The sequence below is a fragment of the Balaenoptera ricei genome, chromosome X (assembly GCF_028023285.1).
Source record: "Balaenoptera ricei isolate mBalRic1 chromosome X, mBalRic1.hap2, whole genome shotgun sequence".
Classification (NCBI taxonomy): domain Eukaryota; kingdom Metazoa; phylum Chordata; class Mammalia; order Artiodactyla; family Balaenopteridae; genus Balaenoptera; species Balaenoptera ricei.
In genome coordinates, this window is record NC_082660.1 from 115,139,831 (window position 1) to 115,158,756 (window position 18,926).

General features: G+C 36.1%; 1 protein-coding gene across 5 annotated transcripts in view; it reads right to left on the bottom strand.

Annotated features, from left to right (window-relative positions):
* The window catches only part of SMARCA1 (SWI/SNF related, matrix associated, actin dependent regulator of chromatin, subfamily a, member 1), a 69,403-nt gene that overhangs the window by 28,905 nt on the left and 21,572 nt on the right, over positions 1–18,926 (bottom strand). For 3 of the 5 annotated variants that reach the window (XM_059910836.1, XM_059910838.1, XM_059910839.1), the window contains exons 11-17: positions 18,586–18,812; positions 17,339–17,460; positions 14,509–14,544; positions 13,436–13,588; positions 11,018–11,150; positions 9,588–9,736; positions 7,288–7,407 (exon numbers count right to left, since the gene is read on the bottom strand). In XM_059910836.1, the coding sequence (XP_059766819.1) occupies positions 7,288–7,407; positions 9,588–9,736; positions 11,018–11,150; positions 13,436–13,588; positions 14,509–14,544; positions 17,339–17,460; positions 18,586–18,812 (940 nt within the window). The remainder of the gene's footprint in view (positions 1–7,287; positions 7,408–9,587; positions 9,737–11,017; positions 11,151–13,435; positions 13,589–14,508; positions 14,545–17,338; positions 17,461–18,585; positions 18,813–18,926) is intronic. The other 2 variants (XM_059910837.1, XM_059910840.1) reach the window with 1 other exon arrangement.

Below are 18,926 nucleotides of genomic sequence, written 5' to 3' on the forward strand. Positions count from 1 at the left end.
AACTCTAATTGGAAAAGATACATGCACCCCAAAAGAATCTGAAAAAAAAATAACTAAATCACTTTGCTGTACACTTGAAACTAACACGATATTGTAAATCAACTATACTTCAATTTAAAAAAAAAAAACTCGCTTTATAAGTCACAGTTATACATCCCAAGTTCCAAAACCTCATACTGTATACCAAGTTTAGGTGCAAGTGCAAGGATGGTTTTCTTTTTTTTTTTAGGTAAGTTTGAAACTTAGCTCTTCCTTAGTAATTGAGAAGAATTTGCATAATCTGGTTAATATTTTATGTCAAAATAAATAAATAGCGTCTAATATAGGCGGAAGACTAATATTGATTCTGGTAACTGTGTTAAGTGTATGAATTAGAAAATAGCTGAAAGGCATAAATAATGAATATCAACATGACAGCCATATATCCCTTCAAATCAAGAGAAATTTTAAAATAAGACCTCTTGGTAAGGTAGCTGTGGGAAAAGCCAGTGGAATCAGAAAGACCTGAATTTGAAACCAGGTTCTGCCACTTTACCAACTGTATAACTTTGAAGAAATTATTTTCTCCATCTGTAAAATGGGAATAATAATAAAACCTACTCTGAGGATTAAATGTGACCATATACGTGAAAGCATTAGGTAAACTGCCAAGAGTTATATGTAAGTTATTATTAAATATCCAAAGTGGGGTGAACAATGATTTGGTAGCCTTACAAAACTTTACCCCAATATCAGCTAAAAAATGCAATTTAAAAGTCAATATACAAAAGTGACAATATAAAGTTCTGGAGTCTGTAGGTATGCTTTTCTAGTTCAGATATTTTTCTTGATTTCACAGTGCCTAGCCTAGTACTTTTACACAAAAGAGGCCATTAATCTATTGGGTTGGCTAAAAGTTTTGTTTGGTTTTTTCTGTAAGATGGCTCTAGTAGCACTTAGTTGTCTTTAACTTCATTTGAAACAATTCTGTTAGATTGTATGTGACAGCTGTCATATCAGCATGCATTTAAAAAAAAGACTTAATCAAAATTGGTGAATTTTTGTGTAGCCATTTTAACATTGAAGATGGAAGAAAAAAAAGCAACATTTCCAGCATATTACGCGTTATTTTTCAAGAAAGGTAAAAACGCAACTGAAACGCAAAAAAAAGGTTTGTGCAGTGTATGGAGAAGGTGCTGTGACTGATCGAACGTGTTCAAAAGTGGTTTGCGAAGTTTCGTGCTGGAGATTTCTCACTGGACGATGCTCCACAGTCAGGTAGACCAGTTGAAGTTGATAGCGATCAAATCAAGTTATTGAGAACAATCAACGTGATACCACGCGGGAGGTAGCCAACATACTCAAAATATCCAAATCAAGCACTGAAAATCATCTGCACCAGCTTGGTTATGTGAATCGCTTTGATGTTTGGGTTCCACATAAGTTAAGCGAAAAAAACCTTCTTGACCATATTTCCACATGCGATTCTCTACTTAAACATAATGAAAATGTTCCATTTTTGAAATAAATTATGACGGGTGATGAAAAATGGGTACCGTACAGTTATGTGGAACGGAAGAGATCGTGGGGCAAGTGAAATGAACCACCACCAACCACACCAAAGGTCAGTCTTCATCCAAAGAAGGTGATGTTGTGTATATGGTGGGATTGGAAGGGAGTCCTCTGTTATGAGCTCCTTCTGGAAATCCAAACGATTAATTCCAACAAGTACTGCTCCCAATTAGACCAACTGAAAGCAGCACTTGATGATTAGTCAACGGAAAATGCATAATCTTCCATCAGGGTAACACAAGACTGCATGTTTCTTTGAGGACCAGACAAAAACTGTTACAGCTTGGCTGGGAAGTTCTGATTCATCTGCCATATTCACCAGACATTGCACCTTCAGATTTCCAATTATTTTGGTCTTTACAAAATTCTCTTAATGGAAAAAATTTCAATTCCCTGGAAGACTGTAAAAGGAACCTTGAACAGTTCTCTGCTCAAAAAGATAAAAAGTTTTGGGAAGATGGAATTATGAAGTTGCCTGAAAAATGCCAGAAGGTAGTGAAACAACAGGGTGAATACGTTGTTCAATGAAGTTCTTGGTGAAAATGAAAAATGTGTCTTTTATTTTTACTTAAAAACCGAAGGCACTTTTTGGCCAATCCAATACAATTAATGGTCCCACTCTATTTGACCTCATCTACAGGCTGAGTCCTAACCTTCTTATCACATTTTAAGAGTGGATGATAAACTAAGATGACTAGAATGGTTAGAAATCATAAACTCTGTGTCTAGAGAAGTAAAGACTAAAGACAAAATGGTGGCATCCACATATGGAAAAGTCTATCAGATAGAAGAAAACAGTTCTTTGTTGATCCATAAGATTAAAACCAACATGGAAAGTCACAAGAAAGTAGATTGCTACTCAATATAATTTAACAAATATGTCTTAAGTGCCTACTTGCAAGTGTCAAGGATACAAAAATGAATAAAACAATCTCTTCCACCAAGGAGCTTATAAGCCAAATAAGAAGTATTTTGAGGGACTTCCCTGGTGGCAGAGTGGATAAGACTCTATGCTCCCAATGCCAGGGGCCCAGGTTCGATCCCTGGTCAGGGAACTAGATCCCACATGCATGCTGCAACTAAGAGTTTGCAAGCCACAACTAAGAGTTTTTTGCCTGCTACAACTAAGAAACCCACCTCCCTCAACTAAGGAACCCACGTGCCACAACTAAGGTGCCCACCTGCCTCATCTAAGGAGCCTGTCTGCCACAACTAAGACCCGGTGCAACCAAATAAATATTTTTAAAAAACAGAAGTATTCTGAGAACCAGAGAATATAACACAGTGAAATGAAATATCCTGAGAAGAGTAAGAATCCCAACATGACCGAGTTCAACCAGAGGCTGGATGGGGGGAAGAAAAAAAAATAGAGGCTAGATAACTGTCCTAGATGCTATAGATGGGATTTCTTAATCACAAACAAGGTTAGACTAAATGTCTCGTTTACCTCTAAAAGTTCACGAGATGGATAATGTGAGTTATGTAAGATGATGAGTTTTGTTTTGTTTTCCCCCTCAGATGGGTTAATGTGAGATGACAGTAATAGAAAAGATATTTTTTAATAACCAATATTTATTTGTCTCAATTGGGATGAAAAATCAATAATAGCTTAACTTTCTGAAAGTAATGTATTTGGCCATTTAACCTATACTTGTTTGAAGGTTTAGATATTCAAATTTGAAATAAGTATTAAAGGCCAATTCCTGAACTTTCAAAAACAGAATGAATCATGCTGAATTAGTTTGTTTTAGATAAGACTACATTAATACAAACTTATTCAGGTTAATTTATTCAGAATCAATGTCAGTCATTATGACTTAATTCACCAGGTATGGTTATAAACTAATGCAACTGGTTCGACAAATCTTATATGAAAATCTACCTCACTGTGCAATTTCCATATGTATGAACAACATTCTTGCAGGTTTTCAATTCTCTTCAAAGGATAGTATGAACCTATTTTATGAACCTATCTAGAAAATATGGAAAGACATAATAAAATATAATTTCAACTCAGACTATTCAGAAAAAAATCTGATTTAGTCAATTATAAAAGTCATCATAATTGTTATCATTAAAATTTCTTTATATCTGTACATCATTATTTTGCTAGAATTAGAAACACAGGAAAACTTGTTATATTAGAAATGGACAAATATTTTACTAAGCCTAATTTTCCTCTAAGAATGTAGGTAGGAAGCACCACTGATATTTAGACTTTTCACTGTTACTTTATAAAACACTCATAATAACAATAAGCTCACGGGAATAATTGTAAAATTAATAAAATTCGTATCACATAATGAGATCTAAAAAGCATATTAGGAAGGCAGTTTCCACTCTGTGTATGCAGGCTATCACCTCCATCTCCTCAGAGTAAGCCATAAGTAGTCTGAATTAAGGTTATAGATAGAATAACCACATAGATTTTGGTCAAGATACTAAAAACTAACCAGAAATAATGATAGCAACAAAGCATTATCAACATACTAGTTGCAATGCAAATTAAAATGGCTCACCTCTGATTTTTCAGTAAAATCAATACCTAAGAATAAGCTTTTTTATTTTAAAAAATTCATTCTGTCAGTTAAAAAATATAACAGCTTTATAGAACAATTTGAGTGACAAAATAAAAATGATAGAATTGTATTATAACTCAAAAAGTAACTATCCTTGAGTCCATGTTGATATAAATAAATGAGTACATAAATAAATGGGGAGAAGGGACAGCTCTTCCTTACAGAAAAATCCCAATTAATAAATGTAGATGGAATGAAGGAAATACAAAATGACCGTTAAGTAAACACCACCATAACTATTGCAGGCAAGCTCCACCAAGAGATGCTAAAACCAGTGGGCAAAAATGTGAGGAGTATCTCCCCCCACCAAGATACTTATCAATTACAAAGGGAAAAATGGGAACTCTACAGTGGAAAAACCCAGCAGACATCACCTCAACAAAGTGATTAAGGTTACTGTCCCCAGTAACATGACATAGTGACGTCATATGTTCCCTGGTATGATGTACTGAGAAAGACGTAACATCCCTTCCAACACATTCTTGCTAAAAATGCATAATCTCAGTCAAATCATGAAAAAAATGTCGAACAACCCCAAAGTGAGATTCAAACTACAAGACAACTGAGCAATACTCTTCAAGAGGGTCAAGGTCATGAAAAACAAAGAAAGACTGAGAACTATCACAGATTAGAAGAGACCAAGGAGACACAGCAACAAAATGCAATGTGGGTCAAGAGAATGAGAAGACAAGCCACAGACTGGGAGAAAGTGTTTGCAAAAGACATATCTGTTAGGAGACTATTATCCAAAATATACAAAGAACTCTTAAAACTCAACAATAAGAAAACAACCATTCTGATTTTTAAATGGGCAAAAGATCTGAAGAGACACTTCCCCGATGAAATATACAGATTGCAAATAAGCAAATGAAAAGATGCTCCCCATCATGTCATCAGTGAAATGCAAACTAAAACAAAGACATACTACTACACACCTACTAAAATGGCAAAAATCCAGAACACTGACAACACCAAATGCTGGTGAGAATGTGGCACAACAGGAACTCTCATTCACTGCCCACGAGAATGTAAAATAGTATGGCCACTTTGGAAGACAGGTTGGCAGTTTCTTACAAAATTAAACATACTCTTACCATACAATCCAACAATCGTGCTCCTTGGGATTTACCCAAAGGAGTTGAAAATCTACATTCACACAAAAACCTGCACATAAATGTTTATGGCAGGGCTTCCCTGGTGGCGCAATGGTTGAGAGTCTGCCTGCCAATGCAGGGGACACGGGTTCGAGCCCTGGTCTGGGAGGATCCCACATGCCGCGGAGCAACTAGGCCCGTGAGCCACAACTACTGAGCCTGCGCGTCTGGAGCCTGTGCTCCGCAACAAGAGAGGCCGCGATAGTGAGAGGCCCGCGCACCGCGATGAAGAGTGGCCCCCGCTTGCCAGAACTAGAGAAAGCCCTCGCACAGAAACGAAGACCCAACACAGCCAGAAATGAATAAATAAATAAATAAATTTAAAAAAAAAAAATGTTTATGGCAGCTTTATTCATAATTATCAAAACTTGGAAGCAACCAAGATGTCCTTCAGTAGATAAATGCATAAATAAGCTGTAGTACATCCAGAAAATGGAATATAACTCAGCACTACAAAGAAATGAGCTATCAAGCCATGAAAAGACATGAAGGAACTTTAAATGCATATTACTAAGTGAAAGAAGCCAATCGGAAAAGGCGACATACTGTATGATTCCAGCTATATAATATTCTGGAAAGGGCAAGACTATGGAGAAAGTGCAAAGATCAGTTGTTGCTAGGGGTTGACGGGAGGGTGGGATTAACAGGCAGCACACAGAGGGTTTTTAGGGCAGTAAAACTATTCTGGATATCATAATGGTGGATACCAGTCATTTATACATTTATCCAAACCCACAGACTGTACAACGCCAAAAGTGAATCCTAATGTAAACAATGGACTTTGAATGATAATGATGTGTCAGTGTAGGTTTGACTGGTGTGGGATGTTGACAGTAGAGGAAGCTGTTGGGAGAAAGCAGATGGAATATGGGAAGTCTTTGTATTTTCCACGCGATTTTGCTGTGAACCTAAAACTGCTCTTAAAAATAAAACTCTGTTTTTAAAAACTGCAATGTGGGATCCTGGATTATAAACCCCGGAACAGGGAAAGGACATTAGGGGGAAAACATGTTAATTTCCTGGACTTGCTCACTGTAATATGATTAAGTAAATTGTTAACATTAGGGGAAGCTGAGTGAAGGATATATGTGAACTCTTTACTATTTTTTGCAATAAAGTCTAAAGTCATTTCAAAATTAAAAGTTTTTAAAATTACAGCCATAATTTCAGTTTAAACAGACAAAATAAATAAAATTCCCATTTCTTCAAGAGACCTTTGTTGTCCATGAAGTATATTACAAGGCATTCTTTTACAAATGAGACCACCTGTAACAAAGTCCTTCTGGCATTTAAGTAACTATATGTAAACAATAATATTATTACTAATATAATTAATACTAAGTGCTACATATTTTGTTCTAATTACTCTATAATGTAATTACTCCAACCTCCATTTGATAGGTGAAAAAACTGATTATCCAAAGTCACTTAATTATGGTTACCAAAGGGGAAAGGAGGGGGAGGATAAATTAGGAGTTTGGGATTAACATATACACACTACTACATATAAAATAGATAACCAACAAAGACCTACTGTACAGCACAGGGAACTATACTCAATATTTTGTAATAACCTATAAGGGAAAAGAATCTGAAAAAAATACATATGTATGTATAACTGAATCGCTTTGCTGTATACCTGAAAGTAACACAACATTGTAAATCAACTATACTTCAATAAAAAATACTTTTAAGTCACTTAATTAGTGATAGAGTTGTGATTTCAGCTTCAGAATCCAGGAACTCAACCACATCCTATACTGCTTCTCAAAAACAAAAGCGGTGGTAGTAGTAGTAGCAGCAACAACAAAAATGATGTTGATGGTGGTGGTAATAATAATAATAATAAACCAGCCCTTAGATAAGATCATTTTGACATACATCACTTTCACTCTACAGCACAGTATTGTGATAGGTAAGTGCCAGTGTTTTGTTAAATATATAATTGTTACGGGAAGAAATGCTAATTTGAGAGAATCTAATGGTTGAGGGTAAAAAGTTACCTTCTGTTTTTCTCTATAATCTTCTCCTTCAAACTTGTACAAACTTTGTTCAGTGTCCATTCTAAAATTTCTCAGAGAAGACTCTCCCATTTTCTGCAAGCGTTCATTCATCTCTGCAGTCTAAAGTTGAATGCATTGAAATTAGAAAATTATCCCTGAATTACTTATAAAAATCTGTGGATCTTCTATCTTTTTAAAAGTCAGGTTTTGATATGAAATATGCAATCTGTTAATTTACAAAGTAATAATGCAATGTTAACATCAAACTTGAATATAAATTTAATTTGCCCCAAGTATTTTAAATACTTAAATGGTTCTTAAGTGTTCTCACTTAGGCTTTCTTTAAAATCTTTTGTCATTGAAAATGTAGCCATATTATAATTTCTGCTGCATAATTTTAATGGGACACATGGCTAATGCTAAAACAAAGGCAAACTTGGATTAAACAACACATTTGCACACTAACATGAAACACAGTAACACAAGACTGTTCAAATTCCAACATATGACCTCAGATACATGAAAAGGTACTAAATATAACTAATCGTCAGGGAAATGCAAATCAAAGCTACAATGAGATATCAACTCACACCTGTTAGAATGGCCATCATCAAAAAGTCTACAAATAATAAATGCTGGAGAGGATGTGGAGAAAAGGGAACCCTCCTACACTGTTGGTGGGAATGTAAATTGGTTAAGGCAATGTAGAAAACAGTATGGAGGTTCCTCAAAAAATTAAAAATAGAGCTACCATATGATCCAGCAATTCCAAATTCCACTCCTGGGAATTTATTTGAAGGAAATGAAGACACTAACTTGAAAAGATACCTACCTGCACCCCCATGTTCGTTACAGCACTATTTACAATAGTCAAGACATGGAAACAACCTAAGTGTCCATCGATGGATGAATGGATAAAGAAAATGTGGTGTAAATGTATACAATGGAATATTACTCAGCCATTAAAGAGAAGGAAATCCTGCCATTTGCGACAGCGTGGATGGACCTTGAGGCTATTATGCTAAATGAAATAAGTCAGACAGAGAAAGAAAAATACCATATGATCTCACTGATATGTGGAATCTAAAAAAAAAGAAAACCTAACTCATAGACCCAGAGAACAGATTGGTTGGTTGCCAGAGGTGGGGGGGTGGGAAGTCAGTTATAAAATAAATAAGTCCTGGGGCTATAATATAAATGTATGGAGATATAGCCTCAGAAACAAAAAATAGTCTGAAAAGTAAATTCGACCAATTTGCAGGAAATACAGTAAATAAGTGAACATGGTAAAATACCCCGTGGGGATGGAATCAGCAAAGTCTAGACTGTGAGCAACTCAAAAGGCAAACAATCCAGTTTCTTCACCAAATAAATTACAAGGGAAATAATACATAAATAGAGGGAGAACCTACAGGTTAAAAAAGATACACATGACGTATCAACCAGTGACAATGTATAGACCTTATATGCATTCTGATTTTTAAAAAAAGTTTTAAAAAAGCTTAGCTACTTCTGAGATAATTGGAAATTTGAATTATAACTGGATTTTTGGGGTAAAGAATTACTGGGGTTTTTCAGGTGGGACAATGCCATCATGATTATGTTTTTAAAGAGTTCTTATATTTTAGAAATACATAGTGAAATATTTATAGCTGAAATGATATGGCTGAGATTTGCTCCCAAATAAACCAGGAAGGGGGAAGATGAACTGGGGGTGTGAATGGGGCAGGACTGGTTGATGGTTGTTGGAAACGGGTGATAAGTACATGGGGGTTCATTACACTATTCTGTCTACTTTTGCTTATGTTTGAAATTATCCATAATAATTTGTGAAAAAAGGTAAATTCAACACAAAATTGCAATATTCTGAAACAGCTTATTATACTTTAACAAATAATGCTTTAATATTTTACAAAATGTTCACAAAAGTTTCAGTTGACACAATGTATCAGTAGATAATTTCTAATCCCATGCAAAAAAGTCACAAAAATGCAGTCCTGATACAAGTGATTAAACACAAAATTTTCTGGGCTTTTAAGTAGAGTAAATACCAATATTATAAGCATGAGATACAAGGTCACTCAGTTTTAAACTCTGGTTCTTACTCTTCTCACCAAAATTTAAACTAAAAAAAAAACCTAAATTATCCCCGGATATAAATCTACAAATTCTTAGAACATGAATCATTTGAAACATGCAGTTTGAAACATGCATTTGAAACAACTCACTACAATAATCATGCTGAAATAAACTGATGTTAAAGCAATCCATCATGAAAACAAAATGCCATTTTAACTAACCTTCTTTTCCCCTCTTTCCAGAAGAGTTGTAATGTCTTCATCTGTCAGCTCACTTTCTTTAGAAGCAAAAACATGGGTGGCTCCATGACGTATCATTTGTAACATTTCCTCTTTTGCCATCTTGTTAGACTGCTGGTCAATAAGTCTTCCTGATAATAAAAATAAAAGTTGTATATATTCAATGATATTCCAGAGAAAGCATAGCATATTAGTTCTAATCAGAAACTAGTACATTTAAACATAAGTAAAACTTTATAACGGAAAATTAGTGAGCTTTAAAGTAATTTTTTAAATGAACAACCCTGCAAGTTTTTCTTCTACCATACCTTCTATTTCAATATGAATTTCCTTCTATAAAATTCAGTTAAAACATAGAAGGACAGAAACATTTTTTCATGTTCAAACTTCATTTCTCAGATCAAATTGTTCTGTATGAAAAGGCACCCTCTAATACATGTTTTAAAATTTTTAAACCAAACATTTTATCTGCTAAATAATACCAAGTACTTGAAAAGACATGCCACTGACATTCAACTATAAGCTAGTGATGTTCAAGTACCTACTCCATATACTGAATGCCAGGTTTCAAAATAGGCAGATTTAAATTAGCATTTTTTTTTTAAATCAAAGTTTTAATCAGTTAAGATCTTTTTTTTTTTTTTTTTAGAAATTCACGTTCTTTTATTTATTTATTTATTTATTTATGACTGTGTTGAGTCTTCGTTTCTGTGCGAGGGCTTTCTCTAGTTGCGGCAAGTGGGGACCACTCTTCATCGCGGTGCGCGGGCCTCTCACCATCGCGGCCTCTCTTGTTGCGGAGCACAGGCTCCAGACGCGCAGGCTCAGTAATTGTGGCTCACGGGCCCAGTTGCTCCCTGGCATGTGGGATCTTCCCAGACCAGGGCTCGAACCCGTGTCCCCTGCATTGGCAGGCAGATTCTCAACCACTGCGCCACCAGGGAAGCCCTAGCATTGTTTTTTTAATTTGACTTTTTTCTTTTACTAAGTTTGCAGATTTTGGTCAACTTTCATTAAAAGTAATCTCCGGGCTTCCCTGGTGGTGCAGTTGTTGAGAGTCCGCCTGCCAATGCAGGGGATACGGGTTCGAGCCCTGGTCTGGGAAGATCCCACATGCCGCGGAGCAACTGGGCCCGTGAGCCGCAACTACTGAGCCTGCGCGTCTGGAACCTGTGCTCCGCAACAAGAGAGGCCGCGATAGTGAGAGGCCCGCGGACCGCGATGAAGAGTGGCCCCCGCTCGCCGCAACTGGAGAAAGCCCTTGCACAGAAGCGAAGACCCAACACAGCCAAAAATAAATAAATAAATAAATAAATAAATAAATAAATAAATAAAAGTAATCTCCTCTGAAGAAAATTGCCGGTGTTTTTCAAAAAAAAAAAACACCTAATTCAGTTTACACGTATAAATACCTTGTTGTATGACAATTGAGTCAAGTCTCAGTTTTATCTCAGCTCTTTCAACAATCCTTTCTTCAACAGTGTTGTCGGTGATGAGACGAAATACACGTACTGGCTTCTTCTGACCGATACGATGTGCCCGATCCTAGTAGAAAAAATCCTAATATAAGACATTGGGTATTCTGGATAAAATGTATGGTATAGCCAGCTTATGCTATAAAATTCTGAAAATAAAAATTAGTTCCTGCCACCTTTGAAACGAGGGTAAAGAATATTAAGAATATCTAGAGACCCCTGGGAACACAGAAATCTGCAAATATTCTGCTGTACCATTAATGGAAATTTCCAGAAGGACAACAGACAAAATCCCTTTAAGATGAGGACTAAAGAGAGCTGAAAGCTTCTGGATTAAGTTACTAAGTAACTTTAAGCCATTAAATACAAACATCTTCCACACTAGCAAGGAGTTTTTTAAGTGAGGGGCAAAGTAGTTAATAAGGGTTGCTTTGGTGGCAAAAGTCAGCTTTCTCTCATCAGCAAGCAGTTCTTTCTGTTTACTGAGGCAATTCAGGGATCTGTAGTAAAGGGTCATAAAAATTAATGGGCTATTAATACCCTTACTGTATGGTCTTGAACTGGTCCTATGGTTTACAGTTGGTAAAGGTGTGACAGGTGGCAAGTTCTGATAACATATAAACAGCTAGAGGGAGTGTTTTTGTTTTTTGTTGTTGTTTTTTTTTAAACATCTTTTTTGGAGTATAATTGCTTTACAATGGTGTGTTAGTTTCTACTTTATAACAAAGTGAATCAGTTATACATATACATATGTCCCCATATCTCTTCCCTCTTGCGTCTCCCTCCCTCCCACCCTCCCTATCCCACCACTCTAGGTGGTCACAAAGCACCGAGCTGATTTCCCTGTGCTATGCGGCTGCTTCCCACTAGCTAGCTATTTAACGTCTGGTAGTGTATGTATGTCCATGCCACTCTCTTACTTTGTCCCAGCTTACCCTTCCCCTTCCCCATATCCTCAAGTCCATTCTCTAGTAGGTCTGCATCTTTATTCCCGTCTTGCCCCTAGGTTCTTCATGACCTTTTTTTTTTTTTTTTTTTTTTTTAGCAGCCACTGTGGAGAACAGTATGGAGGTTCCTTAAAAAACTAAAAAGAGAACTACTATATGACCCAGCAATCCCACTACTGGACATATACCCTGAGAAAACCATAATTCAAAAAGAGTCATGTACCACAATGTTCATTGCAGGGGGAGTGTTTTTAAAACACAAGAAGCGGGAAGCGGCCAGGGCAAATAGGTGAAGGGAGGAGGCTGGTCGAGAAAAAAAAATCAAAGAAACAGGGTTCAAAACAGCCCTTGTACTAAATATAAAAACACTAGAGCCAGTAACAGTTTCAACACAGCACACTGAGAGAGAAAGCAACACCCCACACATATTTACATTTCAAACTCAAATCAGTAAATCGTGAAAGATCAGCTATCCTCTAACACTTTTAAGGAAATAAAGTGTTACCAGTAAGTTTTCCAGTTCAGTAACACTGTAACTTACTGGGGCTTACTCCTACTTAGTCACATCAAACATGCAGTTAGGTACCTAAAGCAGTAACAATTATGCCAAAGCATGTGGATTTTAAAATGTCCCAATGGTCAATATTTTCAATTCTCTATTATAAAAGAAAAGGGATGACTTCTAAGCTCTGCCTCATTGACATATGACTTTAATCGTTTTCAAAGACAGTCAGTTGTCCCATAAATTCCGGAGATTTTGAATGCATAGCTATGTTGTATCTTTTTACTTCTGAAATTATATATATCTCAAAACTTGAGTCACAGTGACTCAAGTTGTAGCTCTAGCTCAATAAATGATACCATGATGAAAGGTAAAAAAAGCTCCCTGAATCTTTTTTAAACATAGAGTAGTTTCTGATGGTGTCCTTAGGCAGCAAATGTTTTCCTGGAATATATTCCTTTGTTACCTTTTTACCTCCTTGCCCCAATTGTTTTATAACAGAAATTAAAATCCTATCTCTCCCAATTTCAGTGCTAAGGATTTTAATATATTTAGTTGTTAAGGAAAATAATACTGAAAGACTAATTTTTAAACCCTTTTCATTAAAACATATGTATGTGCCCTCTTCAATATTTAGGAGTGGGAAAAAATGACATTTCTGTTTCATGATAAAAGCCAAAATCAACACACAAATGCTATAGTTGGGCTTGGGGTGTATTTGTTTTTGTTTTGTTTGTTTTTGCAATTAGCACAGCAACTTTGTTTTCCAGAAAAATCTATTTTAACATCTACAAAACCCCTCAAAGATTGTTGTTACCCTTTTATCATAAATTACCTTTGTGCTGTATAAATAACAATAGTTTTCTGAGCTAAGGTAAATTTCTGATATCATTAAAGATTACTAACCATAGCTTGTAGATCAACCTGTGGATTCCAGTCTGAGTCATATAGTATAACCACATCAGCACTTGCCAAGTTAATTCCAAGACCTCCAGCCCTGGTACTCAGCATAAAGATGAATTTGCTACTATTAGGAACATTAAAGGCCTCTATTGCTTCCTTTATTTAATTGACAGGAGATGGAAGAAAAAGAGAGAAAAATCAAATTATATTATCAGAGTCCTTAAGAAAGAAATAAACATTTTAACATGCATGCTCAAAACCCCACTTTGTAATATTCTTCTACCTTCAAAAATATCTAAGCATCTGTCTATAAACTGTACTATGTGTACAGTAAAAAGTGTATTACATAACGTTCCTAATCTTTAGAAGCTTACATCAATAAAAAGAACAATCACAAAGACAAATTTAACTAAGCAAGTAATCAATCATTTAAATTATTTAAAAATAATAATAGTGAAAATGTTTTAATTGAGTGGGAGCTAAAATATATCTAGGGGGTAAAATGTCATATATCTCAACTTCATTCCCATTAATTTATGAAGAATTAATAAAGAAGGTATAGAAGACCAACCAAGAGAGATAAAAGTTTAGAAATGGGAATGAGAGCAACAGATAGAGGGGAAGGTAAGTAGATTTATTTCCATATGGTGAAAAGGAGCAAACAGGGAAGTAATGAGGAAAATCAGGAAAGTAATCCAGGGATATTCAGTGAAGAGTCTTAAAAATTAATAGGATGTTAATATCCTTACTATATAAAGATCTCATACAAATTAATTAGAAAGAAACACTAAGACCCCAATAGAAAAATGAGAAAAAAAAAGGACAGTACACAAAAGAACAAGTACGAATGGCTAATAAACACAAGAATAATGTTCAATCTCACTAGTAATCAAATAAATGCAAATTAAAACAACATAATACCATTTTTTAAAGATTAAAAAAATGATATACTCAATGTTGACGAGGGGGCGGTGAGACGGGCACTCTCATACATTGCTGCTGGGAGTGTAAATTGGTACAACCTTTCTGGAAAGCAATTTGGCAATATGCATCAAGAGTCTTAAAAGTGTTCATACCCTTTGACCCAGTAATTCCACTTCTAGGAATTTATCCTAAGGAAATAATCAGAGATGGGCACAAAGATTTATGTATAAGGACTTTTGCTTAAGCATTATTTATAATAGTGAAAAATTGGAAACAAACTGAATGATCAACAATAGGGGGATAAATTATTTATTGTATGTCCACAGGATGAAATATTACACTAAAATTATTTTTACAATGATATTTTTTACTGATATAGGAAAGTACAACATAATGTTGAGTAAAAAGTATCAGGATACTGAACTTCATATGTAGTGTATAGAGTATAATATTAATTATTTATATATTATATATGCATAAAAAGATTGGCCAGAAATACTTTTCTTCTCAAGATTTCCTTGGTAATCATATATTACTTTCATAATAACAAAATACAGGAAGTTCTATTTTTAAGGAATGGAATGGCATGGTCAAAAGTTGCAGACAGAGAAGGTGACTCTGCCGCAGTCCATACAGCATGTAGAGGGGGCAGTACAGAAAGCAGCATGGTGTAGTGAGAGGCAATTTGGTGTAGAGGAAATAGCAAAAACCTGGGCATGAATCATAACTCTACCATTTATTACACATGTGGTTCTCAGCAAGCATTTAACCTCTCTGAGACACAGTTTCAAGTGGAGAAAATTATGCCAATACTTTACTGGACTGCTGGGAGAATTCAGCTGGAACTCTAAGTTGCCTAGCTCATAGTCGTTGCTTGACAAATGTTAGTTCCTTCCGCTATAAAAGTGAGGAGGCCAATACGTAAAGGTTACAGAAGCTAGCTGAATTTAGCTGTAGCAATGGAGAAAGGGCAAATCCGGCTGCTATTGAGAAAGAATTGCTTATTAACAGCTCGCAAACAAATCGAGTAAGGAATTAAAGGTAGTCTTCCCCTTCTTACTAGGAAAATAGATGAAATGCTTATCTGAACAGCAACATAATGGGAAGGCAGGACATTTCCAAAACAAAATTAACAGCTCTCACTTTGCTATATCTTTTTTTTTTAAAGATTTGTTTTTGATGTGGACCGTTTTTAAAGTCTTCATTGAATTTGTTACAATATTGCTTCTATTTTATGTTTTGGATTTTTGGCTGCAAGGCATGTGGGATCTTAGCTCCCTAGCCAGGGATCGAACCCGCAGCCCCTGCATTGGAAGGCAAAGTCTCAACCACTGGACCACCAGGGAAGTTCCTCACTTTGCTATATCTAAAGTCAAAGCATGTGACTCAAAGTCTCTGAAGGGAGAACATTATCTAACATTTTAAGAAACCAGATAATTGGAGCATAATTAGGTAAAGTCCACATTATTCATGAGCAGAGAGATTAGACAGAAATGCAAATTGGCTATTTGAGATCAGAAAGCACCTACTCTTCTGCCTTAGTATCATCTTCATTCCGGGAAGAAGGGCCATCTTGAATGGTACTATGCTTAATGTGGATTTGGAGAAATCCATTCCCAGGAATAAATCAGCAAAAGCCCAATAAAGCTTCAAGTTATCATTTCAGAGAGGGTAAAAGACTAAAGAGCAGGGAACAGTATAAGCTTTGAAACGTCCTCATTTTTAAATATTACCACAACAGTTTTCCCACAGTGGGTAGCAGGAAAACTCTTAATGTGAAAAGGGCCTGTGCTCCTCCTGTGGACACTATCGTACACTATGCCAGGTTTCACTAAGGAGGCACACAAGGGACAGAGTGCCCACTGCAGCTATGGAAGGAGAGGGACACAGGCTGAGAGTCTTTGAGGCCTGAGAAGGGGTCCTAGAGCTGAGAGGTGAAAAGGCCTGTGTGCACTTTCATGACCTGTGGGCTATACTGCACTACATAGTACAAAAACTCTGTTCATACATATTATATGCAGTGATCCTCACAACACTGTCAGGAAAACAGAAGCCTAAGCATTAATATTACCCTTATAATAAAGAGTCAAAGATACTGAGGCTCAGAGGATTAAATAGCTTGCATGCTTAGTGGTGGAGTTGGTATTAAGTTCAGGTCTTCTGAAACCAAGTTCAATGCATTTTCCACTATACCATGAAATCACGATCTCTGCCCAGAGCATGAGTATAGACTTAAAACAGAGGCCAAAGACAGAGCCCTGAAGGATCACAGAAAAGAGAAGATAAATTAGCAAAGCCCTCCCCCTCAAAAAATAAGTGCTTTAAAGGGCTTAAAATACATTAGACCCCTGACATTCATGAGAAATCATCTAAAATTCTTTAAGAATTTCCAAATTAGAGAAAAATACTGGGTGCTAGGCAGGCTTCCTCATTAGCTAAGTGACTCATTCCTGCACACCAACCTTTTAGTACTCCAAAATCCAAGTGCATGATAAGCTCCTACACCTATGTTGTCCATTTCAGTTGTACAAAATTTCTATAAGACTGAGATCATTCCCTTTACAAATTACTGTCTCATGAGTCTACGGTTGTTCATAAATTGAAACAATCTCAACTGTTAAACTCCATGAATGGCGAGGGTCTGATGTAGGAGGCAAATCAAGAAAAGAAAATGACATAGAATCAGGGGTCAAAGAGTAAACTGAGAAACAAGTAGTCAAAAGGCCAGAGACAGCAGTGATTAGAGGAGGTAAGGATGTAAGAGATAACTTAGGATGTCTTTGAAAACCTTGGAAAGAATGATTTGTAAAGAGCCAGCGTAATGGAAGTCCAGCTAAAGATCTCAAAGAGAGAGAGATGGTAGTGAGAAATTCAATGCACCTAGCTAAAGAAAAGGCCAAAGTTCAAAACTACCTAATGATTAAAAACATGGCTCAATTGAACTCTGATTTTTCAAGTCTTGTTTTATTTTCTCTTCCTCACCTCTCTTTCTTCATGTGGGGTTTGTCCATCCAGTCGACAATACTCGTAACCACGCCACATACAATAATCCTCCAAAATGTCCAGCAAGCGAGTCATCTGGCTAAAAATGAGAACCCTTGAACCTAAAACATTTCACCAAAAAAAACCAAGTTATTCATCTTGTGTAAAACTAACTTGAAAGTTACAAAAATAAAAGTAAACATCATATGCAATATAAATACATAGCACATGAACACTCCACTAACCACACACACACACACACACAAACACAAACACACACCTTCAACGATACTATACAGAAGTATGCATTTGTTGAGTTACACATTTTTAAGGTCTTCAAAATCCTCCACGCATATTGAGATGATTTAAAATCTGCCCTTACTAGAAATAGAGACACAGATGTAGAGAACAAACATACGGACACCAAGAGGGGGGAAGTGGTGGGTTGAACTGGGAGATTGGGATTGACATATATACACTAATACGTATAAAACAGATAACTAATAAGAACCTTCTGTATAAAAAAATAAATAAAATAAAATTTAAATGATAAAAAAATAAAAAATAAATTTTAAAAATAATAAATAAATAAAATAAAATCTGCCTTTACTCCATCCTGAGGATGTTTCTAGTCTCTCATCCTCAGTAGATACACCCCCATACTGCTTCCAAGCTTCTCTTCCTAACATACAAGTCTGATCACATCACTCTCCACAGCCAAATTTTCTATGACCACCCCCATCACCTTCAAAATAGTCCAAACTCCTTAAATCATAGTGTAAAAGGCCTTTTGTAATGGCCCCATCCATCTTCCCAGACTCATCCACTGCCACTCTACCCAGATACCACAAGCTCCACATTCCCTTCTTTCACATCTCTGCTTCACTGAAGATGCGGAACACCCTTCCCTTCCTTTTCCTCATGGTTTACTCCTACACATTCTCCCGTGCTCACCTCAACGTCATCTTTGTGAAGACTTCCCCAACTCCCAATCTCTCAGCATATCACAGCACTATCACAATGACCTGCAACTATTCCCCCTCGCTGTACTGTGAGCATCTACAAGGCAAGGACTGTTGTCTTGTGCGTCTTTGCATACCCAGCCCATAGGACAATTCCTGACAAACAGTAAATACTCAACAATGTGTGCTGAACAAGTGAATGAATGAATGACAAATGATTATGCAAAATGTTATTCATATACAATATTAAGTTACTTCACATTAATTTGAAGATTTGTAACTCACCCTGTTCTTTGAGTTTGGCCAACAGTTTATCAAGAACTACCATTTTACCACTGTTGCTAACAATGTGCTCATCTGTGGTATACGGTGGACCAGGTTCAGCACCATCAAACAGGTAAGGATGATTACAGCACTTTCGAAGCTGCATCAGAATGTTTAAGAGCCGCATCTTGTCCATTTTGCCAGCAGAGTTTAGAACATCAATATCTTTCATCAGGATTTTTGTATACCTAAAATTTTAAACTATAATTAATCATCGACTATTATAAAGGCTTAATGCCATCAAGAAATGTCCCTTTGGAAAAAAAATTAATGTCCCTTTGGTGATCTGCTTAGATTCCTAT